Genomic DNA, 24,696 nt, shown 5'->3' with positions numbered 1-24,696 from the left:
CTAAAATAAGAGGTAGTAACATGTTATCAATTTATAGATGTACACAGCATCAGTATATAGTCATCATTTATAGATGTACACAGCAGACCTACCTTCTGAAAACTCACACTACAAGCACTATCTGCAGAGGTCATGCACTGATATATTCCAAAATTTTTAAAAGTCGAGTTCATATATCAGCGGCAAAAAATAATAAAAAAAAACTACGGCCAGTGAGCCGAAAACATCTTTATTTTTACACATGCAACACATGCAACATGCTCAGGAATGTTTATTTAGAGTGCAAATACGGGTCCTTTGCGCTTTCCTTGAAAGTTACGGACAGAGTTACAAATTGCACGAGTATACTTCATAGTTATTTAGCATGCCGTTCAAAACACAAGTATTGCACGGCACTCGTTTTCTGTGATGCTTCAAAACAAATGGCAGAAAGTTTGCGACCACTCCGCATGAACCGATAAACAAACCTATTATGGACCAGTACTGAAAGCATTTGTTTACAATGCAATCTTCCATCGTCTCAACACTCAAAACACTCTGCCTTGCATTATATCTACATCTTCTCTAGGATACTTAGCAACTAGCTTTGAAGCATAAGTGATATACAGTTACCTTCAAACGGCTGCATCGCAGACAAGCGCAGCATTTCGCACACAATGAATTCATATATTCGTCTTGTCACAGGTGTAAACACTTGTCCAGCGTTCGCCTTAAGTCAAAATCTTCTGTGTTCCAGATATGAAACTGTCGAACACTAATTCGACAAAATATAATTTACGCACACCATGACTGCATGTTCCTTTTGAAAAACAACACAACTAAGCAGCATGTCTTTGGACCACCGCTCGGCAGCTAGGCCTCATCACGTGTGTTGTACGAAACTAGTATCGCTGTGTTTCTAAATTTTCTGTCTTTGTTATCCAGTTTCTTTCTTCAATGAAATATTGCGGAATTGGCACAAAACAATTCATTTAAGTTTATTTTATGTGTAATCTTTATGTTTGATTACTTTACTGCTTTGTTCAATGTTTGAGCGTATTAGATACGGAACTAATGTGACGGCTGTCGATGTAGATGGGCTGCGTTTGTGCAACGGTTTGTGTCGGCAGCATGTTGGCAGTCTCAGCTGTGGTAGCTCTCGGCACTACTCCCTTTTCCGTTCTCGTACAGAAGTAACCGCTGTGGCGATAACACCACGCCGTCCATTGGGCCCGCTTCGGCTGCGCGTATTGTCACCGTGATGGACGTAAAAAGATTAACAACAGCTTTTTAATATTAGTTGAATGTACTGATGCTAAAACAAGTGTACGTTTGAGTGCACTGTGTTGCGTATTTGCGCAACGTAATAATCCACAATAACACGATTTTAAAAAATCCATATATCAGGTCAGGTAATACTGTTCATATTATTGTAATGGGGTTTAAACACTGCGAAGAGTTCGGCGTCTGAACAAGAAAAGATAATTCATTCACAAACTATGAGGTGCTATTTTCTTATTCTCTCATTCTCCTCTAAGAATGTTCTCCTAAGAATATTACTAGGCCAGTGATCCGGTACCCTTCTGTGAGTAGGACACAAAAAGCACTTGGATAAAACCCATTCGCTCAAGTGCAGCAATGCTACGTATGCGTTCGAGTTCAAATTTCTTTCTTCTTTCATTTTGAAAAATCGTACAACCAGGACAAGTGGTCGCACTTCCAGTTAGGGCACAACAGGGACCACTTTCTTCCAATTTAACTGGTTACGGTTTCCAACTGGGACCAGCTGCTTCCAGTTCAACTGGTCATGGTTCCCGTTGGTGGCCAGTTGAGTTGTAACTGGGACCAGCTGCTAACTTGAAGCAGTTGCAACTGGAATCAACTGGGACCATTTGATTCCAGTTAATACCAGTTGAAACCAGTTGGATTCCCAGTTCAACATTTCACTTGGGGACCTCCATTTGTTTGCATTTCGCATTTCCAGTGGTGGAACTTTGCTAGCAGTGCGTGATGCGTGAACAGACGCAATCTTGGCGCTGTTTCTTCGTCCAAACTCGGTGAGACGTCGCTTGCCTGGAACCGAGTCCTGCGAGATAACCGCACTGTCGAGCGAGGCACGTGCGGCGGTGGCTGTGTTTGCATATCATAGCCCCTCCAGCGTCAACATTTGATGGGCCCATTTTCTGCCGAAGGAGTGTCCATGGATCGTTCCCTAGTGCGTTGTTATTATACCGCGTGATGCAATTACAGTTCATGCTCATCCAAATTGAAAAGTTCCCATTCAGGCAACATTGATTTTTGCCGGTTGGTTAACCCAAGGGACAAATGATTTTCCTTGTATCGGTAAATTACATTTTCAAAATACCGATAGGTACTCCACTTACCGCAAGTAGACACTTGGTAAGCAAGAAAATGCACAAAAAAAAGAATATGCTGGTGGTGACGCCATATTCATAGTTTCCTGCACCAGCTCTCTGTGGTGTCATAGGCTTTGATGGCGTCTGCTGCGGCTGACGTGATTGTTTATAGGCAAAAATTGCTTGTTCTGAGGGACCCATACATTCCTAGCATAGCTAGTTCAGCGAAATTTGATTGAACCAGTGTGGCTAAAGCCCTCCTTCTCTCAGGGTGTTTGTAAAGCGGGCACAGGCAGCTGCTGCCCCGACGAAGACGGTTCACGTGTGAAAATGCCTCCAGTGACACCCCATGTTCAAGGATTTTTCATATTTTCACTAAAAAGACTGAAATTCGTGACAACACACTGGCATCCATGTGGTAAAGTTTTGGCGCGATATTCAAACAAGAAACATTCATTTTCTCTTCTTCTATGATTGCGAAAGTAATACAGTAAAAGCTCGTTAATTCGACTCTCGTTAATTCGGAAAATCGGTTAATTCGGACACGTCATCTGGTCCCTGTAAATATACGCATCACTCTATGAGACTGGGCGCTCGTTATTTCGGACAGATTTGACCGCAAATCGGATAATTCGGCGACTTTCGGGCCGCTGGCGAGGCTCGTAAACGAAAAAAGAACAATTCGGAACAAAAGTGAAGCTCAAACGCAGCATCGCCATGGACATCAATTATCGACTTGGCTTGGATTGAGACTGCTTGAACGCCTTTTTTTCGCGTGTCGGTTTTGTTGCTTTGTTCCCGTTGGTGTGCTGCATTGTTGATCGCCGATTTATCGAGGAACGTTTCACTACGGCTCCTTTAGCTTGATTGTTGCTGGTGCTTTTGTGCTGACTTCTCGTGTGACCGCACTCCACGCCGATGGCAAAGCCGGCGAAGCAGCCCAAGTACGAGGCCAAGGACTTCACCACCAAAGTAGAAATTTTGCGTGCTCTGAATAATGGGCTCTCCCGACAAGAAGTGATGAAGAGTATGAAAGGGGATCCTTGTATCGGCGGCAAAAGAAGCAAGGAACGAGTAACCGTACCTTTAGCCACCAACGTGACGGGAACAGAGCGTGGATGACGGGTGAAACTTGCGGACACTGCAGATATCATGCGAGCTGCTGAGCACCTTGAAGGGCTCAGAAAAATTGTGTCCGCGCGAATATCTGCTCGAAAACAGACAAGCATCCGCGATTACTTTAAGTAAAGGTATGTTGAAAAAACTAGTGCATTTATTGTGTTTATTTCGACCATTCGATAATTCGGACATTCGGTTAATTCGGACATTTTTTCCGGTCCCTAGAAATCCAAATTAACGAGCTTTTACTGTAAAAATGGAATTCTGCAAGACATTACAACCTGTGTAGGCTGATGTAATGTTTCGCTTAACTTGGGAAAAGCCAGCCAAAACACTCGTCCCTCTGCGCTGCTTTTTCTCGGTTGACTCGGTGCATCAGAGGCGCGTTGTTTGCGATACTTGGCTGAAACTTGTGAATAATGCTCTTTCAGCCGCACTCTGTTCAACACCGCCAGAGTTCCACGCATCTGCCTCAGTAGAAAATGGCGAAACCATGGAGAAAGGGCTCTTTGCCGTGCAGCCCAATTACAACGTGCACACGCTGTGAGTGTGCAACTTTCGCTTTCGGGCCCGCGCAGTTTGAAACCTGTGGCACCTGGTGGTTTTTTTTTTTTTTTTTTTCGTTTTTTAAAGTAACGCAGGGGATTCCGACTAGTGCGGACACGGAAACATTGGCTCCCACTTCTGTAGATGTTTTTGTCTGGAAAAACGTTGCATCTTCAGCGAATTTGCGTACCATTCAACGCAGTTGGTCTAGAGGACCACGCCAATACCAAGTTTTTGTTTGGTCGGTGGTCTTTTCGCCATTTTTCGGGATTTTTCACCGTTACCCCGTCGTACGGCTGCTAGGCGCGGCGAGGACTAGCTCTCTCACTACTTCCAAGAACGTCCATGCACGTGACGGTCGATGGGGAGGACATCACGCCCGAGGAGTGTCCGGATGGACCACGGCCATTTCCAAGTGCAAGTCTCAAAGCCAGCACGGCATCAACAGCCGGGCGAATTCAACACAACGCGGTGTGTCCTGCACCCCGCCGCCGTCAAGAAATGCCTCGGGCGCTCTCACTCCAGTGGGTGCTCTCACTCGAGAGTCCGGATACAGGAGTTGACCTGGGCTGGTCGAGTCAAGCAGAAGCCTCCAAAGGTAATGGAGGGTTCGCTGCCAGAGCAGAGCAATCCTAGAGTCGCGCACTTAGAGCAGGATAATGCGCAGCTCAGAGCCGCGTTGGGGCAGCTCAGAGCCGAGTTCCAAGTCTTTTCGCAAGTCGGGTTCTTCCGCGCCGGCCCCCTATGGAGCTCCGCGCAGAGTCGTCGGCGCAGTCCGCCTAGAAGCAGGCCGTCGTGGCCCCTGTTTAGGGAGAAAGTGTGTAGACAGGTTTGCAAGAAGCTTGCCCTACAAGGCGACCGGGAAGGGACGTGGCGTTCTCCACTGCTGCAGCGAACAAAGACGCTACGGCAGGGTTTGTTGACTCTCCGACATGGCGCAGAAAAGGCACTCGAGGCAGGTTGTCAACAAACATTGGTTTATTAATCCAAAATACAGCACAGTACAAAAGTCACGTGCTTGCAGACTGTATAAGGAAACTCCACAAGTCCGTTCAAGTACGCTTGCCAGCAGTGCTACGACTATCACACAGGGGGCAGCAATCGAGCGCACGGACGAGAAGCCGCCTGCCAAAGCAGCGCGTCAACCTCTTGTGCGTGCCTGAGAGCATCTGACGCGGCGAGCCAGGGCCAGACAGTAGCGAGCTCAAGGTAGAGGGGGCTGGCGGCCAATGAGGACTGGCGAAGTGCAGTGACCTGTGCTAGCGTGGTGTGTGGCAAGCATTGTCTGGACATGTTCGGACATGTGGAAGTCTGACGCACGGCTTCTACCAGACGCCCAACACTCAGTCCTTTTAAACCCTAATAAGGTTGTTTGTCTGTCTGTTTTTTACTACAGCGGGTCTCTGGGTTACATTCGTGGTCCTAAGGAAAGCCGTGCTAGTTTGTATGAATGCACTGCCCGTGTGTGTTTGCGCTATTCCACAATGCGTTATATTTGGGAATTGCTAAGGTTTGAAATTATTCACAAGCCATCACAAACAAGAGGAAGGCCTTTCCCATATCTATTATATGGGTCATTTTTGTAGGGGGTTTGGCATCAGGTTTTGAGAAACATATCGATACTGATCTCCTGATAACCGAAGTCTGGACACCGATTCTGAAATGTAGAGTTTCGGTTATGTTTCAACATGTAATGACCGCATGCGGTGCCTCACGAAAAAAATGCTCGAGACCAGTCATGTCTGTGCAGCTCATGAACATAATCAGGAAAATAAAACCAAATTTTGGGACAAAGACTGTCTCATGCGGCGCACATGTTTGAGACCCCTAATTTATACTGTATGATATATAGTGGTACATTACCTGACCTTGTCCTGTGCCCCTCGAAACCCACAAGCACGGACAGTTGAGGTCCGACATCCGCTATAGAGCACCACGTGCAGCCAGAACTGGCACGCTAGGACAGGTGAAAAGTTTCTACAAGTGCTCAAGATAAATCCAGCCAGCTCCACTCCATAAAAGCAGTTGAAATAGCGAAGCTGATGCCCCCCTTGGTTTTTTTTTTTCAACTATTTGTAAGTATTTCTATGCGTTTTTGTATTGTGTCGGAGCTCTTTATTTCACCCTCTTTGTGAAGCGGACGATATGCTCATCCAAGGCTGCAGTGCGGCCGTGTCCAGCCGGCCACTCGCCCTATTCCTAATGCCCGCCTCAGCACTCCCTCCCGAGCCTACTTGTTGCAGACAGCCTCGCCACTCCCATTACCTCTCCGTCGAGCCTCAACCTCAGATCAAGACCACGCAGCAGGTGTTGGCAGATCTGTGCCACTCGTGGCAAAGGGTCGAGGAAGAACACATCTGGCGGCACGGACGCATTGTTTTTGTCGCTTTTCCACCTGACGTGGCGACTCTTTTGCTTGTCTTATATAATTGAAAAGCTTGATCTTTCTACATTTCAAGTATATCTGTTAAAAACAAGTCAACCTTTAGTATTTGGGGATGGATAGCCAAGAATGAGCGCTATTTACACCGTTCTGGCTGACTGTGCCTCTACTGTGACCGTCTTTTGAAAAAACTGTTAAAATTTACAGCATTGTTCCTTGCGCAGCGCTTTCAAGACATATTTGCCTATTTCCTCAATGTAGCAAATTAATGTTGGACTTGTACTTTATTGTTGCTTAGCTTTTGGAAACATGCCAAATTTAGCAACTTTCGCTGCAAATGCTTATTTTATACACTCAATTGCCAGTGAGTAGTGCATATCTGTTGAAGGGTTGCCAGGTTTGACTACATTTTTTAGGCCAATGGCGGCAAAAAAAAAAAAAGTCATGGCTTCTTGGCTGGTGTTTGGCTTCTTGTTACCTTGATTTGAACCAAATTATCACTATATCTTGGGACGTCGCAGCCACTGGCGTTTGAGCATGCAGTGTCAAAACATGGCGGCCAAGGCATGTTTTCAGCTCTTGAAAGTGAATTTGGCACCTGCATTACAAGAAGAAAAAAGAAAAATAAAGGCTTTGGGATATGTGGCTGGGACTAGAGGAGGGCAACTGTTACATGGGGCCTCATTTTGCAGACCGCCTATTGTGGAATGCGGCTTTGAAGCGTAATTGAAAGTGAACTGGACATTTGAAACTGAATATCTGACGAACTGCTTGTGGGATTTCTTATGATTAGGTACGGACTGTGACTCGGGAATATTAAGTGCTCGGACTTTATCATTCAACACAAAATGATTGCAAAAGTGACTGCAATTTATGCTTCAATCCTAGCAATTTTGAGAACACTCGTGCTGTACTCATTTTTATCGCCGCCGCAATGCTGTTATAGTGTTTTTAATAGTGAAGCTGATGCGGCAAGCCAGCTCTCGCACTCCACATCAGCTGGCTCCCCAAAGTTGCAAATTCTCTCTGCATTTCCTGGCTGTGTTTACCTTCTCTTAACGTGCAGGTTAACAGCATGAACTGATACGGTTATCTGTGAGTTTCATGCACCCCATCAAATGTCATTTTCTTTATCAGCTTCATACATGCAGCCTGTCTTAACTCTTTGTGGTCTGCAGTAGGTACATACGGTATACGGTATATACGTCGTATACGGAACGGTATTAGCGCCACTGCAAAACACCCTACACTCTCTTCACGTGCTTTGCATGGGATATTTAGTGTTTGGCAGTGGCGCTAATACCATTCCGTATACGCTGTATATACCGTATACCATATGTACCTACTGCAGACCACAAAGGGTTAAGACAGGCTGCATGTATGAAGCTAATAAAGAAAAGGGCATTTGATGGGGTGCATGAAACTCGCAGTTAACCGTATCAGTTCATGCTGTTAATCTGCACGTTAAGAGAAGGTAAACACTGCCAGGAAATGCAGAGAGAATTTGCAACTTAGGGGAGCCAGCTGATGTGGAGTAACAGTGAGATCTCAGCTACGGCTGCAGTATTGTCACGTGGTAGTGACGCTGGTAGAGCCAAAACTCTTATTGGGCGAACTTGTGCCAGAAAAATGAAAAGTCGAAGTACACTTATAGAGGCGATCACAGTCGTCTTCCATCAGTAATGTGCTTGCCAGGAGAATGTGTCATCCTTTATAGATCAGTGATTGAATTTTCCAGAGTTGTCGCTGGTGCTTGCGTAAGTTCTCGAAAATAAAGAAGTAAGGGGCCGTGGCAGTGTTCTAATGTGCCCCTCCTCCCTGTTACAGCGAACGAAACATCCGAGTGGTGTCTACAGGCAACAGCTACATTCTGTCCTTCGATAGCCCATCTCCACAGGACAGCGGCTCCTACACATGCAGTGCCCTCTATGGAAGCACCATTCCTCTTTCCGTCACAGTTCACATCACCTTCTACCGTGAGTTCTTTATTAAACCATGAGCATGCAAGCTAGTGTTACTTGTAGCTGACCAGCAGCTTTGCTAAAGCTGTAGGAAAATGTGCACTCATCTGTTGCACTCACATTGCCGACTTCTTCACTTACTTGTTCTATTTGTGATTAACTATGCTTCAAATGTGTCTTTCAACAGGGCTTGTTGTAAAAGCTTTATTTCAAGAAAGTACATTTGCATAACCATGATCACGTTTTAGACTGAGCCAAATTTAGAGGGACCCTGCAACACTTTTTGTACGTTGTCAGTCGAGGCTCCTGTGAACGGGGGAGCCAAATAATATAGCACTACATGTGGCAGGAAACTCACGATTACGTTTTAGAAGGCGGCTAGAAATCAATCGCTCTTCTGTTGGCAAATTGTGTCATCAACAGGCCTTACTATGTCAATGTAGGGAAGGACATGGCCATTGGATCATGAGAACCTGCTCAAGCTCGTGGCGTGCATTGACACAGTCTCTTCTTGGCAAGAAATTTGACAACTGTGAAGAAACTGTACATAGACGCAGCCCGTTACGAGCGCCAATGCGGTTTCGCGGTTGCGATCACGGATCACGGGGGAACTTGCGTCGTGAGCGTGACTATATCCACGGAAGAGACAAAGGTGTCCAAAGAAGCGGTGATAGCTTTCACGGTAGCTACCACGGATGCCGAGGTGATAGTAGGCGACTCGCAGGCAGTGATACACAACTACGCCAGCGGCCGGATTTCCTGGCAAGCTGCCCGCATTCTCAATATTCACGAAGCCAACATTTGCTGCAAAAACAAATTTTCTCATGTGGGCCCCCGCCCACACGGACCCTCCGCTCGCGGGCAATGCCATGACCTGCGATGCCTGCTGGCAGCCCTGATGTCTCGCACACTTTGAGAGCGATGCAGGAGGGGATGTGGGGGGATGTGGGGGGATTGTTTGACCACTTTCAGAGAGATCACGCAACACTGCAGATTGAACAGATGCAAATATCCACCACCCCACACCAAACTAGACAAGAAATGGGAGGTTGCCTGGAGACAACTACAGACACCCAGCGATCCTTTGCCTCTGCTACGCAGGCATTTATACATCCGATGAGCGTGAAGCTTGTGGAGCCAGAGCGAAACTGCAGCACGTGCGATGGGAGATGGCCCTGCTCAGCCACGACCTTGCCAGTCAACTGCGGGCCGTGTCTAAAGACTTGAGGCTGCCACCAAGGCTGGCTTGCTTGGGGCCCCGCCCGGCCAGACATATTTATTAAGTTTTTACTCACTCATTCGATTTGTCAGGCAATAAACGCTGATGGGGTTGTTGTTCGAGGATTCCTTGGAGAGGTGTTGCAGGACCCCTTTAAGATAATTTAAGATAAGGCAGACTACTTGTGTCTCAGCAAGAAGCTTTGCGTAATGAACCACTACTTTCCGCGCTTGCAACGCAGTGACACAAGGGCTTTCGGGCGTGCCCTGTTTGTCACACAAGTGTTTCCTTTGCAGATGACATCACCTGGGAGGACTGCCCACAGAGCCAACATCTGATTCTGGGACAGCCGGGCAAGATTCGATGTCGTGTGCGAGGCAACCCTGTGCCCCTGGTCAGCTGGCTGAAAGATCGTGAGGAACTTGACCCCCAACGCTACGAGGGCAAAGAGGACGGCATCTCGGTGCCAGTGGCACAAGACATAGATCGTGGAACCTACGTGGTCTCCGCCATGGTCTCTGTCACAGGAAAGTTCCAGAAGCGCAACATCACCGTGGATGTCTACAGTGAGTGACCAAACTGGTGTGGGGAAATACTTGAGGGTTGTCTAGAGGGCGCCACTTGCACCAGTCCTGCATTATCTTTCAGGGGAAGCACTGCTACGTGTGCTCCTCAAAGAAATTCACTTTAAACCTGCATGCATTCAAGATGTGTAAATATCAATTTGCTTCGATCTACAGTGGCCTAGAACACCTAGATGTTACATAATATGCTTGAATGTTGCAAGGTCAAGATGTTTCAGAATCTAAGGGTAGACCCGTTCTTAAATAGACAGCAAGAATTAAACGTATTGAAAAAAGCATCGCAGTAGGGCACTATAAGCACAAGTGAAATTGAGGAACACTGCAGGGTGACCAGACTGCTTTGTAACTGCAAAGAACTCTGTGCTCATCCATTGTATTAGACAGCATGCAGTCCAGCCAGGGCTGGAACATTTCCATGACACAAAGGCGCGAAATTGCAAGCCTGATGTTTATGAAAAGCTTGGCATTGGGCTACTTGGTTCGTGTTGTGTTCAAGCCACCTTTGATGACTACTGAATGAATGTGATCAACAATAACTACTACTATTGCTGAAAGCAGGCTTGTGATACAGTGAAATCTCGGTATAACGAACTTCAGGGGACCGCGGAAAAATGTTCCTTATTCTGAAAGGTCGTTATAGTGAAAGCCCAAAAGTTTACCATAGCAATAGAATTTCAGTAACGCAAACGTCCTACCTTTGCAATGGTACGTCCTTGAACTCGTTTCTCACAACAATGCACACGTGAACGTCAGACAAGGCACGTTTATTTGAAATAGTCCGTGATCGTTTTTTGACGGGTGCAGCACAAACTCTGCGTCACGAACGATTCTAGACCGTCCGCATTTTTATGCGCCGCTTCGGTCGCTGTGCCGCTTTTTTCTATGAATATGCGGAGTTTCCTCAAGTAGTCCAACGCATCCGTGGCCGACACGGACTCGTCGCGATCTTTGGGTGCTACCGTGACATCGTCGTCCATGTCGTCGCTGCAATCCTTTATCTTTAAGAATCGTGGTGATCGTCGACCGCGCCACTCCACGTTCTTTAGCCACGACGGCTTGTTGCTTCCCGTCTTCTATTTCACGAAGAATGTCTACTTTCTCACTCAAAGAAAGCTGCTTCCGCTTCTTTGCCGTAGGAGGAGTTGTTGAGCTCAGGGCAACACGAACGCCGGGACGCACTTCCAATAAAATAAGATGCGCAGAAGACTGATACAGGTGACAGCATGCGAACAACCAATAAAGGAAGCAAGTAAAACGTGATGCAGGAAAAAAGGAAAGCGGTGGCTATTTGTACTTTTTTTTTTCTCCCGCACCATCTCAGGTTTTCCGAACCCATGTTCTCCGGCACTCTGCTTACAAAACCTGATGCGTCGTCGCCTCCGCAACCGCAACGGAGGGGGAAAAAAAAAAAAGTTCTCCGCCCGCGCCATCTCGGGTTTTTGCGGGAGGGCGTCCGCTCTTCGCGCTGCGTCGTCTGCTAGCTTACAGCTCCGACTGCCATGACCGATACACTGAAATCTAAGAATCCTCGCATTTCAGGATATAAGTTCGTAGTACTGAGGCGTTGTTAAAGGGGTCATGAAGCACCCCTTGGGCTGATTGAAAAAACACATCCTGCGGAAAGCTGACACGGCTATGAACTGCTCTGCCAAATATTACAGTCGTGCGCGCCGCGTAATAGCCACAAGCGGAGCGCGAAGTTGCCGTTTCCCCAGGCACCCTCTTTTCAAACAGAGGCCGGTTCTCACTCTCGTCGGTGGGCGGGGCGTCTGTCCGCTGTACGTCGCAAGAGACATAGCATGCTTATTGGCCGATAGCCGACGTAAATCGAGAGCGGCGTTCGGATCAGATGCGCTTCTTGCCGCGGGGTGCCGCCACTTGCCGGCGCCGCACTCCTCAGTACACGGTAGCCGCACTCGCGCAAGCGAATCACAGCGGGAGAGCGATCGCGTTTCGTGACGTGCGCTGGCGTAACTTCTTTCCCCCATGCCATCCCTCCCTGTCTAGCTTCCAGTGCGCTCGCCGGCACGAGAAAAGAGAGAAAGCGCTGGGAGCGTGCGCCAAACCCCCGTAACTCCGCTGATTCTTGACGGATTCGAGAAATTTTTGCGGCAATCGATTCGGGAGGCAGTACACTCCGATACTGAGGCCATTAGATCATTACTTGGAAAAGTGGTTCATGACCCCTTTAAGATGACACGGGAATTAAATAGCGATCGTTATTTTGAAATGTTCGTTATTCTGAAGTTCGTAGTAGTGAAATATTTTTACATGGAAACTATAAGCAGTCAGCACGGGATTTCTTAAAAGTTCGTTAATCTGAAATGTTCGTTAATGTGGTGTTCGTTGTAACAAGGTTTGACTGTAAAACTAAACAAGAGATACAAACTCAAAGTAGTACAGGCTATCACCATCCAGTCATGATGACGGAGAAGTAGAACAACTATACAAGGACATTGAATTGGCGATGAAAGAAAGGACATACCCAGTACACCATAACCGTGGGAGATGCACAAGCAGGAAGAAAACAAAGGGGGGTAGTCGGTAACAGAGGTGTGAGCAGTGGAATTCACAGTGAACACCTTCTTCCGAAAGCGTAAAAATAACAAGGGGACATGGAGATGAACAAAGAACGGAATAGATGTTATTGTGTGCACCAACCCAGGCATAGTACAGGATGTTGATGTTATAATAAGCAGGGTAAGGTTAATAAGGTGGCAATAGGGGCTAGTTGGTACGTCTTCATGCTTGCAATGGCCGCTGCAGGTAAACACGGACCAGAAAAAACGAGGAAACAACCAGTGTGTCGGAACGAAACGAAAACCAAAAACGAAAAACGATACGAAGTGAGGCTCGCCAATGGATACTCTCAGTTTGAACAGCGCTCCTGTTGCAAAGGCGGCCAAAGCAGCGAAGGAAACTAGAGTGCTTCAAGTGTCGAGCTGTGACACTTGATAGTTCGCGCTCATCTCCTGTTTGTTCATTTAGCGGCGTCCCTTGAGCTCGAGTGACTTTCGTACGCTCCGTAACATGAGCGCGGACATCACGGTGAAAGCGTGAAACATCCCACTTCCCCTCAGCACGAGAAAATGGCGCTAGCAGACAGCGGAAGGGCAAGGTTCTCCCGGCGCAAACATAACAAGAAGCGAGCGCACTCGCCGACGACTTTTAAATCCACCTGTCGCGCTCCTAACGCCATCTCGCTGGTAATGAAGAAACACTTATAAGCGCCTAGCGTCTCTGAGTCCGTCCAGCGGTAAATGGTGTGTATATAACGCTCGCCGTTAGCTACGTGGAGGATTTGCGTTTCATGGCGTAGTGGATAGCGCCACTCGCTGCGGAGCAAGAGGTCCCTGGTTCGATTCCGCGCTTCGGAAGCATTTTTCTGAATTATTTTTCTTTGGGGCTTTTATATATATATACATACTTATACATATACGGTGCATGACGGGCGACGGTGACGGCAAAATTCAGCCGAGACTGTCCATATAAATGCTATCGCAATAAAAAAAAAAAGATATTTTTGACCAGAATGAAAACGTAACCGAAACTTTATCTATTATTTCGTTCTGGAGTGAAACCGAAATTTTTTAAATTGTTTTTCGGTTCACGAGAAAACTTGGCAATCCGGGAAAACTGAGGTCATGCAACGTGAGCAATTATGCATATCTCGGGGTACATACAGTATTAGCGCGTACCTCAGCCAGGAATTCCAAAGCAAAGATATGTTGAAATTGCGCGAAAAATGAAAACAGTGGCAACCAGAGCTGTTTATATAAACGCAAGTGGACTTTTGCGTGGCTGTCTCGCAGGCCAGCATGAAGAGGGCATTGTCGGCACTGAAGTTTGTTACAGCGAAAGCTGTTATGAGATCACGACAGCTGATTTTGGTGCCAAAGTTGTCTGTTACAGACACCGCCGCCGCGGTGTCTGTAACTGCTATCGCGTGAAATAAGAAAAAATGAAATGAGAAACACATATCTAGGATTGAATGGGGTTTTAACCTGTGTCCTCTGCGTGGCAGTCGAGTATTCCACCACAGTGCCACGCTGGTGCCTGTAACTCCTTCGAAAAAATACACTGTACGGGCGTCATGTCGGGCAAGGAATCGTGTCAACATATGTAATATAGCGTGGCAGAAGAGTAAAATAACAATCTCGCGTCACACAACGCGAATTGCGATACGAGTCTTTCGTTGAATGCTTCCCACCCGTTACAAAGGCCTCAGCCATAATTATTCATCGTCATGAACCACAGCACAAAGTGCACATAATGCCTTATAGATGTGTAGTGGGTACCACGATTCTCCAAAGAATGACGAAAATTGGCATAGTGGGTGCTTCGCTACTTCAGAAAAATTGCGATGATTTATGGCGTAGTGAGCACCTTGCATGTGTGAGCACCCGTTCTGGGTGTCAAAACGTCATTAGATTTTTATTCTCTTGTGGTCGGCGTCTTCGTTTTTTTTATTAAATGATTCTTCCCGACCACATGGGCGTCCGTCGAAGCCTTGATTTCACCTTGCATGTGTACTTGCATGTGTAGTGAGTACTTGCATGTATTAGTAGCCCCAAGAGAGTCCACAACGGGCTCTAGAAAGGCCGCTCTTCCAGCTTTCGCTGTGGCTGTGCTGCATGTTCCGCGCAGGCCTGACGGTTTTTTGATCAGAAGAGCGGTCTCGCACATCAGAGAGTACACTCAATGACTCGCTGCTTCTGAGATCATGTTTACTCCCTTGACAGCATTGAGCCCGCTAAAAAAATCGTAATTGACTTACGATTTGGCTTTCTGTGGCTAGCTAAGTGACGTCATGTTGCGCCTAGCAATACAATCGATCGAGAAGAAAAAGTACCTGGCTTTCGCCTTGGAGTCGTTTTAGGGGAATGCGTTAGGGACAGTGATGCACTGTTGTACATCAAGGCATTCGTCTGCCACGTCTGCTGATAACCATATAGATGGATGCAGAATGTTATTTCATAAAGATAAATTTTATTGATCCAGTATGCTGACTGTTTATTTGGTAGTGTTGAAAATAACCGCTGAAGAGGTTACTCCAGAACACTTAACTGCATGGCGCCCCTATTTTTGCATAATCAAGTGATATATGGAGTGCTCCCGAGATGATTTTCTGCATGAAATTTGCAATGAATCAAAATATTTCTAGCGCTTCAAAGAGCCCCATAATAATTATTCAGTTGCTTGAATGTAAACGCAACTTGCTTCTCCAGTGTACTCCAGGATGGGAAATTAGCTGCTCCAGAGTGCTCCAGAATGGAGATTTTGCTGCTCCAAAAATTGCTCCAAATCAGAAGTCCTCAGTCACATCACTGTATTGGGCATTATGCTATCCCACCTAAATTACTGTTTAAGTAATAAATTAAGCAAAATAGTAGAACAATTATTAAACAATAATTATTTATTAAATTTGCACATTAATTACTCTTCATTGAGAAGTGTGAGCAAAGGTTTTTTTTTTTCATTTTTTTTGGACTACCGTGATCATGCACACCTCAAAATGTAAAAACCAGTTGCTTACATTGAAAATAAGTAATTTGGGACTTAAAGGGTAAAGATGGAGGAGAGTTTATTTGGAAGGAACTTGGTACACTTTGCACTCGGTTGCTCGGAACAACATTTCGAATGAGCTGGTAAAGTGCTGGCATTATATTAGTACACAAGAAAGGAGACATTGTAGGTCCATCAGGTAACAAAGGTGATTTCAAATAGGACAAGAGAAACACTTGACCTTACTCTTTCTAATCTACGCAAATTAGGAATTTCATCTTCCATTTGATCGTGGATGACTGTGTCCTGCATCGCCGAATAACCACCACGAACGATAACGAACTTCTCCAAAACGACCTATGCTTAGTTGAAAACTGGTGCTCACTCTGGATGATGCAGACTAATGTTTCCGAATGTAAAGTCCTAGCATATGTTGTGAAATATCGATACCTTGGTGTAGTAATGTCCAGCACTCTCATGTGGTCAGAATAGCTGATGCTTCGAAGAAGCTTGGTTACACTAGAAGAACGTTATTCCTGCAGTCTGTAGAGTAGCCTTTGTTTGTATGAAGCTTGATTTGTCTATTTGGAGCCCTCACCAAATTAATTGAGCTGTCCAGTTTATTGTGTCTAACTGCGATCACTCGTCAAGCATCGCTGGTATCGAGGAGTTGACAGATGCAGTCTTTCTCAACTCATAAGCTGTAATATTGTTTTCCTAACTTGCATGGTTCTCTATTACTTCCTCCCGCCTGCTATTCATGTTGCCTATTTAATTCCAGAAGCGACCAACGGCATTTTGGTAGAACCACCGCATGGAACAAATCATTTCTTCCCGTGGTCATCGAGGAATGGAATAACTTAACGGAAGCAATCATCTCGGAGCGTGACTCATGCACATTCAAACAGCTGCTAACAGTTCACTTACCCTCGGCAGCACTCCACCTACTTAGCTGTATCTCCCGTGCGACTTTTTCTTTTAATCTTGAGAGCCAGCACCCTAGCTTCTGACAGGAAAGGCATGCATCTGCACTCCCCTATGAATTATTCCAACAAGGCTCTCATTGAGATCTGATAATCTGTTGTTTAAACGATGGCCCATCACTACCCACAAGAATCATGCTATATTATACACACTGCTGCATTAAACCAATTGTTCATGATGCTTGATAGCACGCCCATGATTTCCCTGGCTTTGCCCCAATAACTTGTTATCCACAGCCGCACAAATCTGGCCATGGTTGTTCAGTAAAAACCGCACTGCAGCCATATCTATTGGCCACCTTTTTTCACCGATGGGATACCCCGGGAAGGTATGGAATGCTTCCAAAAGGTCTTTACTCTTCTTAACCATCTTGAAAAATCCTAGCAAGGTCAGGTGGCATTCGGGGAAGCACGACTGCTTGAGCCTCTCAATCTGTTTTGCGCCCCTGCGGTGAGGGCAAGACTTTTTTGGGGGATGGAAGTCCACAATCGGTTTGATGCTGTCCCTGTACATCCAGCGAAAATTATACTTGGATTCAAGAACTGTAACTTTGTAGCTCTCAAGGAAAGGAAAAGTCACATCGGAGATTGAAGAAACGTTTTAATAACAGATCTGGTGAGACATGTATTCCAAGGCCTTCTGTCCGGTTGCATGGGCCGGGGCGCATTCGGCGGGCGCTCCCAAGTACTGACGGGAAATCTGCTGCCGTCATTAGCGTATGATCACTGCATACTCTAGCATCTGGGGCTGAAACAGGGAGGGTAGGAAAGTAACTAGAGCGAAAATGGAGGACCATGCAGCACACGATGGAACGAATAAGAGCTCACACTCTAGTGACGGCCACGTATTGCGTAGGATTAAGGGATGGGAAACGCAGCCGAGGAAAGCAGAGAGTAACATGTTTGCAGTTATGAAATGTAATTGGCTCGCACGTGATAGGGTAAACGGGAGATCGTCCTGCAGCGGAGCTAAAGAGGCCGACAGTGACGTACATCTAGTGCACGACCTAACATTTGAGAGCAAACTGGGAGGCAACAAGCGGGATAAGAACTGCTTTGCCCAGGGAGAGGAAGCTGACATTCTTAAATTAATGGCCTGTCACGCAGTGTGTAGAGGGAAGCATGGCTCGAAACAGCCAAGAATTGCGTAATGCTTGGCAGGCATGCAGCTGCAGTGGACCATTCCTTTTCAGCGCAACCCAAGATCTCGCCCACGGTGCTCGACTCGAGCGAGCTTGTCGAGGGCTCTCCGGGCACCCTGCAGTGTTCTGCCGAAGGCTACCCACCACCTCTGTACTACTGGTTTGACCAGGTGAGCACTTGGGATGAGGAAAGGTTGTCCTGTCGCCAAGGTGGCCTTTTGAACACCTAAGGGCGTGTATTTAAAAAGAAGCCTATCCTAATGTCTGTTGTGCATGCGCTGTGCAAGTGCCAATCTCTCTCTGTGTGGCCTCGCTCATAGTGTTCATCGTCTGTGGAGTTGCTTGGTGAGACAAGCCAGCACTGCTGGCATTGACATCAAAATGTCCAGGGATCCCTGCACATAATCTTTGAGCAGCTAATCTCTGTGGTAAATCTTACTGAGCTACGCGTGGCATGATTTGGGACAAGAAAACTGGCGCAAATGAAGGAGTAAATTTAGTCTAAATTTGGAATGGTGACCAGGACCTCGTGTTCATTCTTATCTGGACACACCAGAGGGATGATTCCTTGTTTCGTGGTGCCATAAGCAACATTACTAACAGAATGCGACTTCATTCACCTCTATGTCTTCTTATTCTTGCATTTTTTGTATACTCTCTATTTCTTGTATGTTTTGTTTTCACTTGTTGTTTTCCTACTGAATTACAGTCGCCGACCGTTTATTCGAACTCGGCGGGAACCGCCGAAAAGTCCGAATAAAAGGATTCACCAGAAAAAAGCATCTTTATTGGCCCAGCGGCCGGAAAAAACTTTTCAATGCTTGTCTGCACACGTCCACTGTATTTGTGACGAAGTTGGCCTGTATTTCAGCACCCCTGTGGGTCGGCAATAGCACTGCAGCGGCCTACGCTAAATCCGCATTTGATGGCTGTGGTGTGGGAGGCGCGTCATTTCGGCAGTCACTGTCCACATGTGCTGGTTCGAGTAGCTGACCAATGATCTCATCGCCCAACTCGGCAAAAACACCCTAGCAACTTCGGATGGAGGTCGGCTGCCTTCCACCTGGTGATAATCGCTGCTTTTTTCGCCATCGTCAGGGCCTTGTAGTTGCCGCGTTTCTTTAGTTTTGATGGCACACGTGGAACATGCGGCGTGAGAGCAACTTCAGCAGATCAGGCCTCACACTCCAAGCACCAAACATGGGAGTGAGACACAAAGATGCAGATCAGGCCTAGCCACAGAAACATCTGACAATGCAAACCCTCGAACGCCAAAGGGAACGACTTTGGGCTAGTTGATGTTGCAGCGCTCGTGTTGTCATACTCTTTTTGTCCGAGTTAGGATCCGCGTCGTACTTGTACACCCTTTCATTCACCTCAAACGCTGCACCGAGCAGATTCCGATCTTGGCTTGGCTTGGCCTGTTGTTTGGCCGTGGTAGCCGTTCAATGGATACTTGTCTGGCTAAAAACAAAAGGCAACCGTTACGCGTAGCTAACAAACATAGCCTTTGAGATCGGCAATTTCGGTGTGGATTTTGACACTGGCACAATTCCACATGGTGCGAATTCGGATGCGATTCGCCGTACAGCTGTTCGCGCCAACAGCCGTATCCGACAGACGTCCAACACAACAGCATGCAGAGACGATTCACCCGCTACACGAGCATCCAACTTGCTGAATGTAGCCGCGCGGCTGCCGTACCGGTCTGGTGGCCGCAGCCAATGGGATCACGGGAGACGTGTGATGTCTCACCACCGGTGGCGCCCGTGTCGCTAGTTACTCCCCGCTCCGATGGCCCCTATCGCCCTGGCGTTTGCAGATATCGCCATTGACGTTGGCATGAAAAAGATTGGGTAAACTTTGTTTCTGACATGAAATAATTCATGATTGAATAAAATGATGCTTGAAGTGTGCCATTTCTGCAAGGCGACGCCCGTTTCCGAACCACTGGCGAGATATCCTGCTGCGTTGGAAGACCATTTCGCAGGTGGCATCGGGTGACCGGCCGTCTCTGCGAACCTGCTCACTTTGCTGCCACCTTTGCCATTCACATAGACATCGTCGAGAAGACCAATTGCGCATGTAAACACGTCATATAAGAGTACAAGTTTTTATTGTGTTGGCAAGAATAAGTGCTTGACGATGAGCCTGTGTTTGATCGTGAGCGGCGCTATTGGTTGCGATGCCCACTACTGGAAACGCCGACGCCACTGTCGGTGAGACGTGATTGACAGGATCATGTGGCCTCGGCTGCTTGTGAAGCGCTGCCACATGCTTTGCAAATGACTTCCACCTGCGCTGCGGCCTCTTAAAATGTTCTCTCATTTTGAACACAATTGAACCCATTTGAATAGGCGACGAACATGCTGCTCGCTGCCGCACTTACGCAATGGAGCTGGGTGTCAGCCTGCACCGGTATCCGCGGGACAATAAACTGCGTGAGGCTTGGGTTGTGAAGCTAAAAACCAGCAAGCAACCATTGGTGTGCAACAAGCACTTCCGCGATGAAGACTTTTGCTACTGCGTCGGGGCTGCGGTGTTTCGTGAGTAGCAGAAAGTGCACACTGAGACGATCATTTGCGCGCGCGCTTCCCGCTGACTAATGGTGCTTATCTCCTACAGGATGGATAAGGCTCTACCTTTTACCTGGTGCGATACCGTCTCAGAACCTTCCCGTGCGACCTCTTGATTGTCGGCCCCGTGATCAGCGTGCAAATTGGCTGTATATACTTAAAGGGGTCGTGAAACGTCCTCCAAAAATTTTCAACTACGTGTGTATTCAGAATCCTGGCCGTCCATTTAGTACTATACATCGACTCGTTTGATGTCTGGGTTCGCTGAATTACTAAAAAAGCGCAATTTCGGTTTCCCCGCTCACGTTCCAGTCAACTGTGTAGCTGACGTCATTTTAAGACAGCCAATGAAAAGTCTCTGTCGTTGACAAAACATGGCGACGCAGCGATGTTCTTGAGTTTTAGTTGACCGTGGTTCGTAGCATCATACTGTTTAGATTGGGTCTCCCTTTTCGGAGGTGCACTGAGGTACGGGGGCGGAGTCACTTTTCTTTTTGTTGTTGTTCGTTTCCTGACGTCACTTCCGTTTTTTTTTTCTTCTTTTTCGCGTAGAGCGGCCAGGAGCGGCTGCATGTTTTCAAAAGTCTTTTTTTTCTTTTTGCGCGGGTAGGAACAACGCTGTGGCCAATCCCCCTCGTTGGTATGAGCCGGTTTCCTTAGGGCAAACAAACAAACGCTGTGCAGAGACCTTTAATCGCGATTTGGCTGACCTCAGAGCCAAACTCGATCCGTGCCGGCCCTGATCGCGATCAAAAGTGTTCGTGCGACACCGGTATGACACGGTATGAAAGCAAGCTTGACGGCTCGCAGAAGTTCGAGCCATCGTGGTGACCGCTGTTATGACGGTGGATACGCAGGTCGTTGAAGGCGCACGTAATATTTCCGAGGTTATTGTCGTGATCGACTTGAACATAAGCTTCCTGTGTTCCCGAAGAATCTGACCTGGAAACTGGACTCGCTTGAGCGCTGGCCAGACGTCGGCTGAGTTCAGTAACGAACTCTGGAATTAAAACTGCTGAACGAGTTGGCTGGGTGAGTGGAGTATAGTTAATGCGCGCTAAATATGTTAATACTTTAATGAGGACGCGTCCAATGTCGACCGCATCCTGGATTATTACGTTGGCCGTCGTTCCAGTACCAAGCAGCTACTTGGTGGCCCGTGGGCTGGCCGTATGTCGTATCCAATCTTTACTCGCGCGTCGCAGGCGCACGAACAATAAATCGAGCAATGTTGCAGGAACAAAAGCAACAAACCGTGTATCATTGTGTCACCATAGAGAAAGGTATCACTGCCACTGTCATAATAGCCGACACCACGATGGCTCGAACTTCTGCGTGCCGTCGAGCTTGCTTTCACACCGTGCCATAATACCGGTGTCGCACGGACACTTTTGATCGCGATCGACAGCCAACGTATCCAGGATGCGGTCGACAGTTCGGCATTGAACTCGGCTGACGTCTGGCCAGCGCTCAAGCGAGTCCAGTTTCCAGGTCAGATTCTTCGGGAACACAGGAAGCTTATGTTCAAGTCGATCACGACAATAACCTTGGAAATATTACGTGCGCCTTCAACGACCTGCGTATCCACCGTCATAACAGCGGTCACCACGATGGCTCGAACTTCTGCGAGCCGTCAAGCTTGCTTTCGCACCGTGTCATATACCGGTGTCGTACGGACACTTGATCGCAATCAGGGCCGACACGGATCGAGTTTGGCTCTGAGGTTAGCCAAATCGCGATTAAACGATTAAACCATGCAGCCGACCTTGATGCAGCGATCAAATGTGCCCGTGTCCGCAGAGAACATCGTGTCAGCCTGTCGGCGCTGTCGGGTTAGTCGGGTCCATGCTCTGCAGTGTTGTCCCTCCTACCCGCGCAAAAAAAAAAAAAAAAAAAAAACAAAAATAATGACTTCAGAAAACATACAGCCGCTCCACGCAAAAAAAGAAAAAACGGAAGTGACGTCCGGAAACGAACAACAACAAAAAGAAAAGTGACTCCGCCCCCGTACCTCAATGCACCTCCGGAAAGGGAGACCCGTTTAGATTGTGGTGCCGGCAACACTACAGTGTTCTAGAAGTTTATAGTGCGCTCACTGAGCGGCGGAGCGTGACGCACTTCATGTCGCCGCCGACAGGCGGCGCGGCTCACAGCGTCACCTGAAACTTTCCGGCGGGTTGCAGGGCGCGGATAGCGCGCGTTGTTGTTTTGCGCGCAAGAAAAGTCAATCTTACGGTGCGCAACTCACGGAAGTTCTTTTGATGCAAGTTTTCTGTGTGTTGTGAAATAAATTACTGTCGTTGTGACTGATTTACGGAGGGCGAGCGATGTTTTAAGCGGCTATTGCATAAATGAATGCTCCTCCACGCAGCCGCTGCAATAACAGGGTGGGGCGTTCGGTTTTTTTTTTTTTTTTGTCCGGCTGATCGATACGATTTTCAATGCACTTTCGCCACTGTAGCTGTCATAGCGACTTCACTCCCGCCTTTCGAGCCCCACTATGCCGAATATAAACAACGCCTCATTTAAAAAATTTTTTCGCGTATATATGATCTAGCTGGTCTGTGTAACTAACCCACTTAATGTTCTTTTTTTTTTTCGCGAATCAATAATGGGCGGAATCACTCGGCTTCGTAATAAATGTATCCGCACCGTACGCTTGAAAATTTTTTTATTTACAGACGTAGATCGTACAAGGTTACCAAAACTGCAGTTGGACTCGTATACCCAATAAAAAAATATTTATACATAGTTAATATGAGTACATAACAAGTAACATGTATCACGTGCGTACACGTTTTTATTGCACCTTGGAATTGCACCAGCGCGGATAAAACAGGACACGAAGAAACACTCGACAGTGTCACGCACTGACATACTGATTTTATATACACAAAACCCTGCCTATGTATGCGCAAATGTTTGCCATATCACAATATGAATTATCAATGCCGAAAATGTCACTCGTGGTCGAACAATAAACAGATGCAACAAACGTGTATGAACATCTGCTAGTCGACTACGAAATGAAAAATAAAGGACAGCAAGAAACGCCGGCGATGTTTGCAGTCGACAGCCGACGACAACGTCGACCTACCAGCAACTGGGGCATCCCAAAGAGAGCCCAATCCCTTTGGACCTCCCCCGCTTCCTAATGAGAGCTACTTCAGCCCCCATCTACATCTCCTTTTTCTGTACGTCACTATCCAGCCCGTTTCATCCGTCAGTATAGTTCTGTGCTTAGGACTTCGATAGCGAAACAAGCAACGACGTACCAGCATTCTTTATTATTTTTTTAGAAGTACCCCTAACCCCCCCCCCCCCCTTTTTTTTTTACTAAAGCACGAGTATGGTTTTGTTGTCACCACCCTCGCGCGTTTTCTTGCTTTTATTGCTTTCACACTTGACTCTGCGGCCACTCCTAGCTTCGTTGGGTCCAGCTGTTTTTTGTTGTCAAACGCAGCCCCAGAAATTTCTCTGCACGTACGCTGCATGCTCTATGTGCACGACCACCTGAGGCTGTAAAAAAGCGCGTCCCTCCCGTCCAGACGCAGCGGCGGGCCGTCTTTGAGACAGTTGCGATTTGCGGATATGCATGAAGAGTGGTAAGCGCGACTAGACAGGGACGAAGAAAGAAAACAGACAAGGACACAGCGCACAAGTATTTGCGGATAGACACAGATGCCGATCCTTCAGAAAAACAAGCATATATAAGTGCAGTAAAGCGGCACGCGGGGTGCCGACAAAGGTCCTTCAAGCGAATGAACGGAGTGAACATGCGCTGCAGGGCACACACAAATGGAAACAGTGGCTTCAACTACTTGGATCAGTTTAAAAAAAAAAAGAATAAAATGCTCGACTCCCTCCCCTCCTCATTTTTTTTGTGATCTCTTTTTGTGTCATTGTGGTGGCCCTCTCCCCGCCACCAACCCCGCGTTTGTTGATACCCCCGCAACTACAGCGTAACCAGCCTAACCCCCACCGACCAAGGGGACACGCTCCACACCCCGCAAGAGTTTTCAGGAGAAACTGGCGGCAGCGCCCCTGGCGGGCGCTCAAGCTGTCGACGCGGAGAGGGCCGCGGCGGCGCGGCGCAGGGATACGGCAGTGAGCCCACTGCCCCATTCTAGTACACTGTAGGCAACACCATAATATGGTGGCTAACCATAACATCATGGACACACAGCGGGCGATGGCTGACCTTCCCGAACTACAGCGTCGTCTGCTAGAGCGGAGTCGGCTGTTAGGCTTTGAGCCGTACGCCGACGCACCCATGCGGGTGCGAGACCGGCCATCGTAAGAGCAAGACAGCGGCAGCGGCGACGACGGTGAAGAAGCCTGC

General features: G+C 47.4%; 1 protein-coding gene across 4 annotated transcripts in view; it reads left to right on the top strand.

The window, feature by feature from the left end:
* LOC119394558 (fasciclin-2) overlaps positions 1-24,696 on the top strand; it is a 365,260-nt gene that overhangs the window by 91,007 nt on the left and 249,557 nt on the right. For all 4 annotated transcript variants that reach the window (XR_007416144.1, XM_037661883.2, XM_037661881.2 and 1 more), the window contains exons 3-5: positions 8,212-8,360; positions 9,861-10,130; positions 17,830-17,948. Coding sequence is in view for 3 of the 4 variants with exons in the window: in XM_037661883.2 (XP_037517811.1) it covers positions 8,212-8,360; positions 9,861-10,130; positions 17,830-17,948 (538 nt within the window). In the remaining variant the exon portion in view is untranslated. The remainder of the gene's footprint in view (positions 1-8,211; positions 8,361-9,860; positions 10,131-17,829; positions 17,949-24,696) is intronic.

The sequence above is a fragment of the Rhipicephalus sanguineus genome, chromosome 5 (genome assembly GCF_013339695.2).
Source record: "Rhipicephalus sanguineus isolate Rsan-2018 chromosome 5, BIME_Rsan_1.4, whole genome shotgun sequence".
In the NCBI taxonomy this organism is placed as follows: Eukaryota; Metazoa; Arthropoda; class Arachnida; order Ixodida; family Ixodidae; genus Rhipicephalus; species Rhipicephalus sanguineus.
Note: the sequence above shows the minus strand (reverse complement) of the source record. Positions and strands in the feature narration are given on the sequence as shown.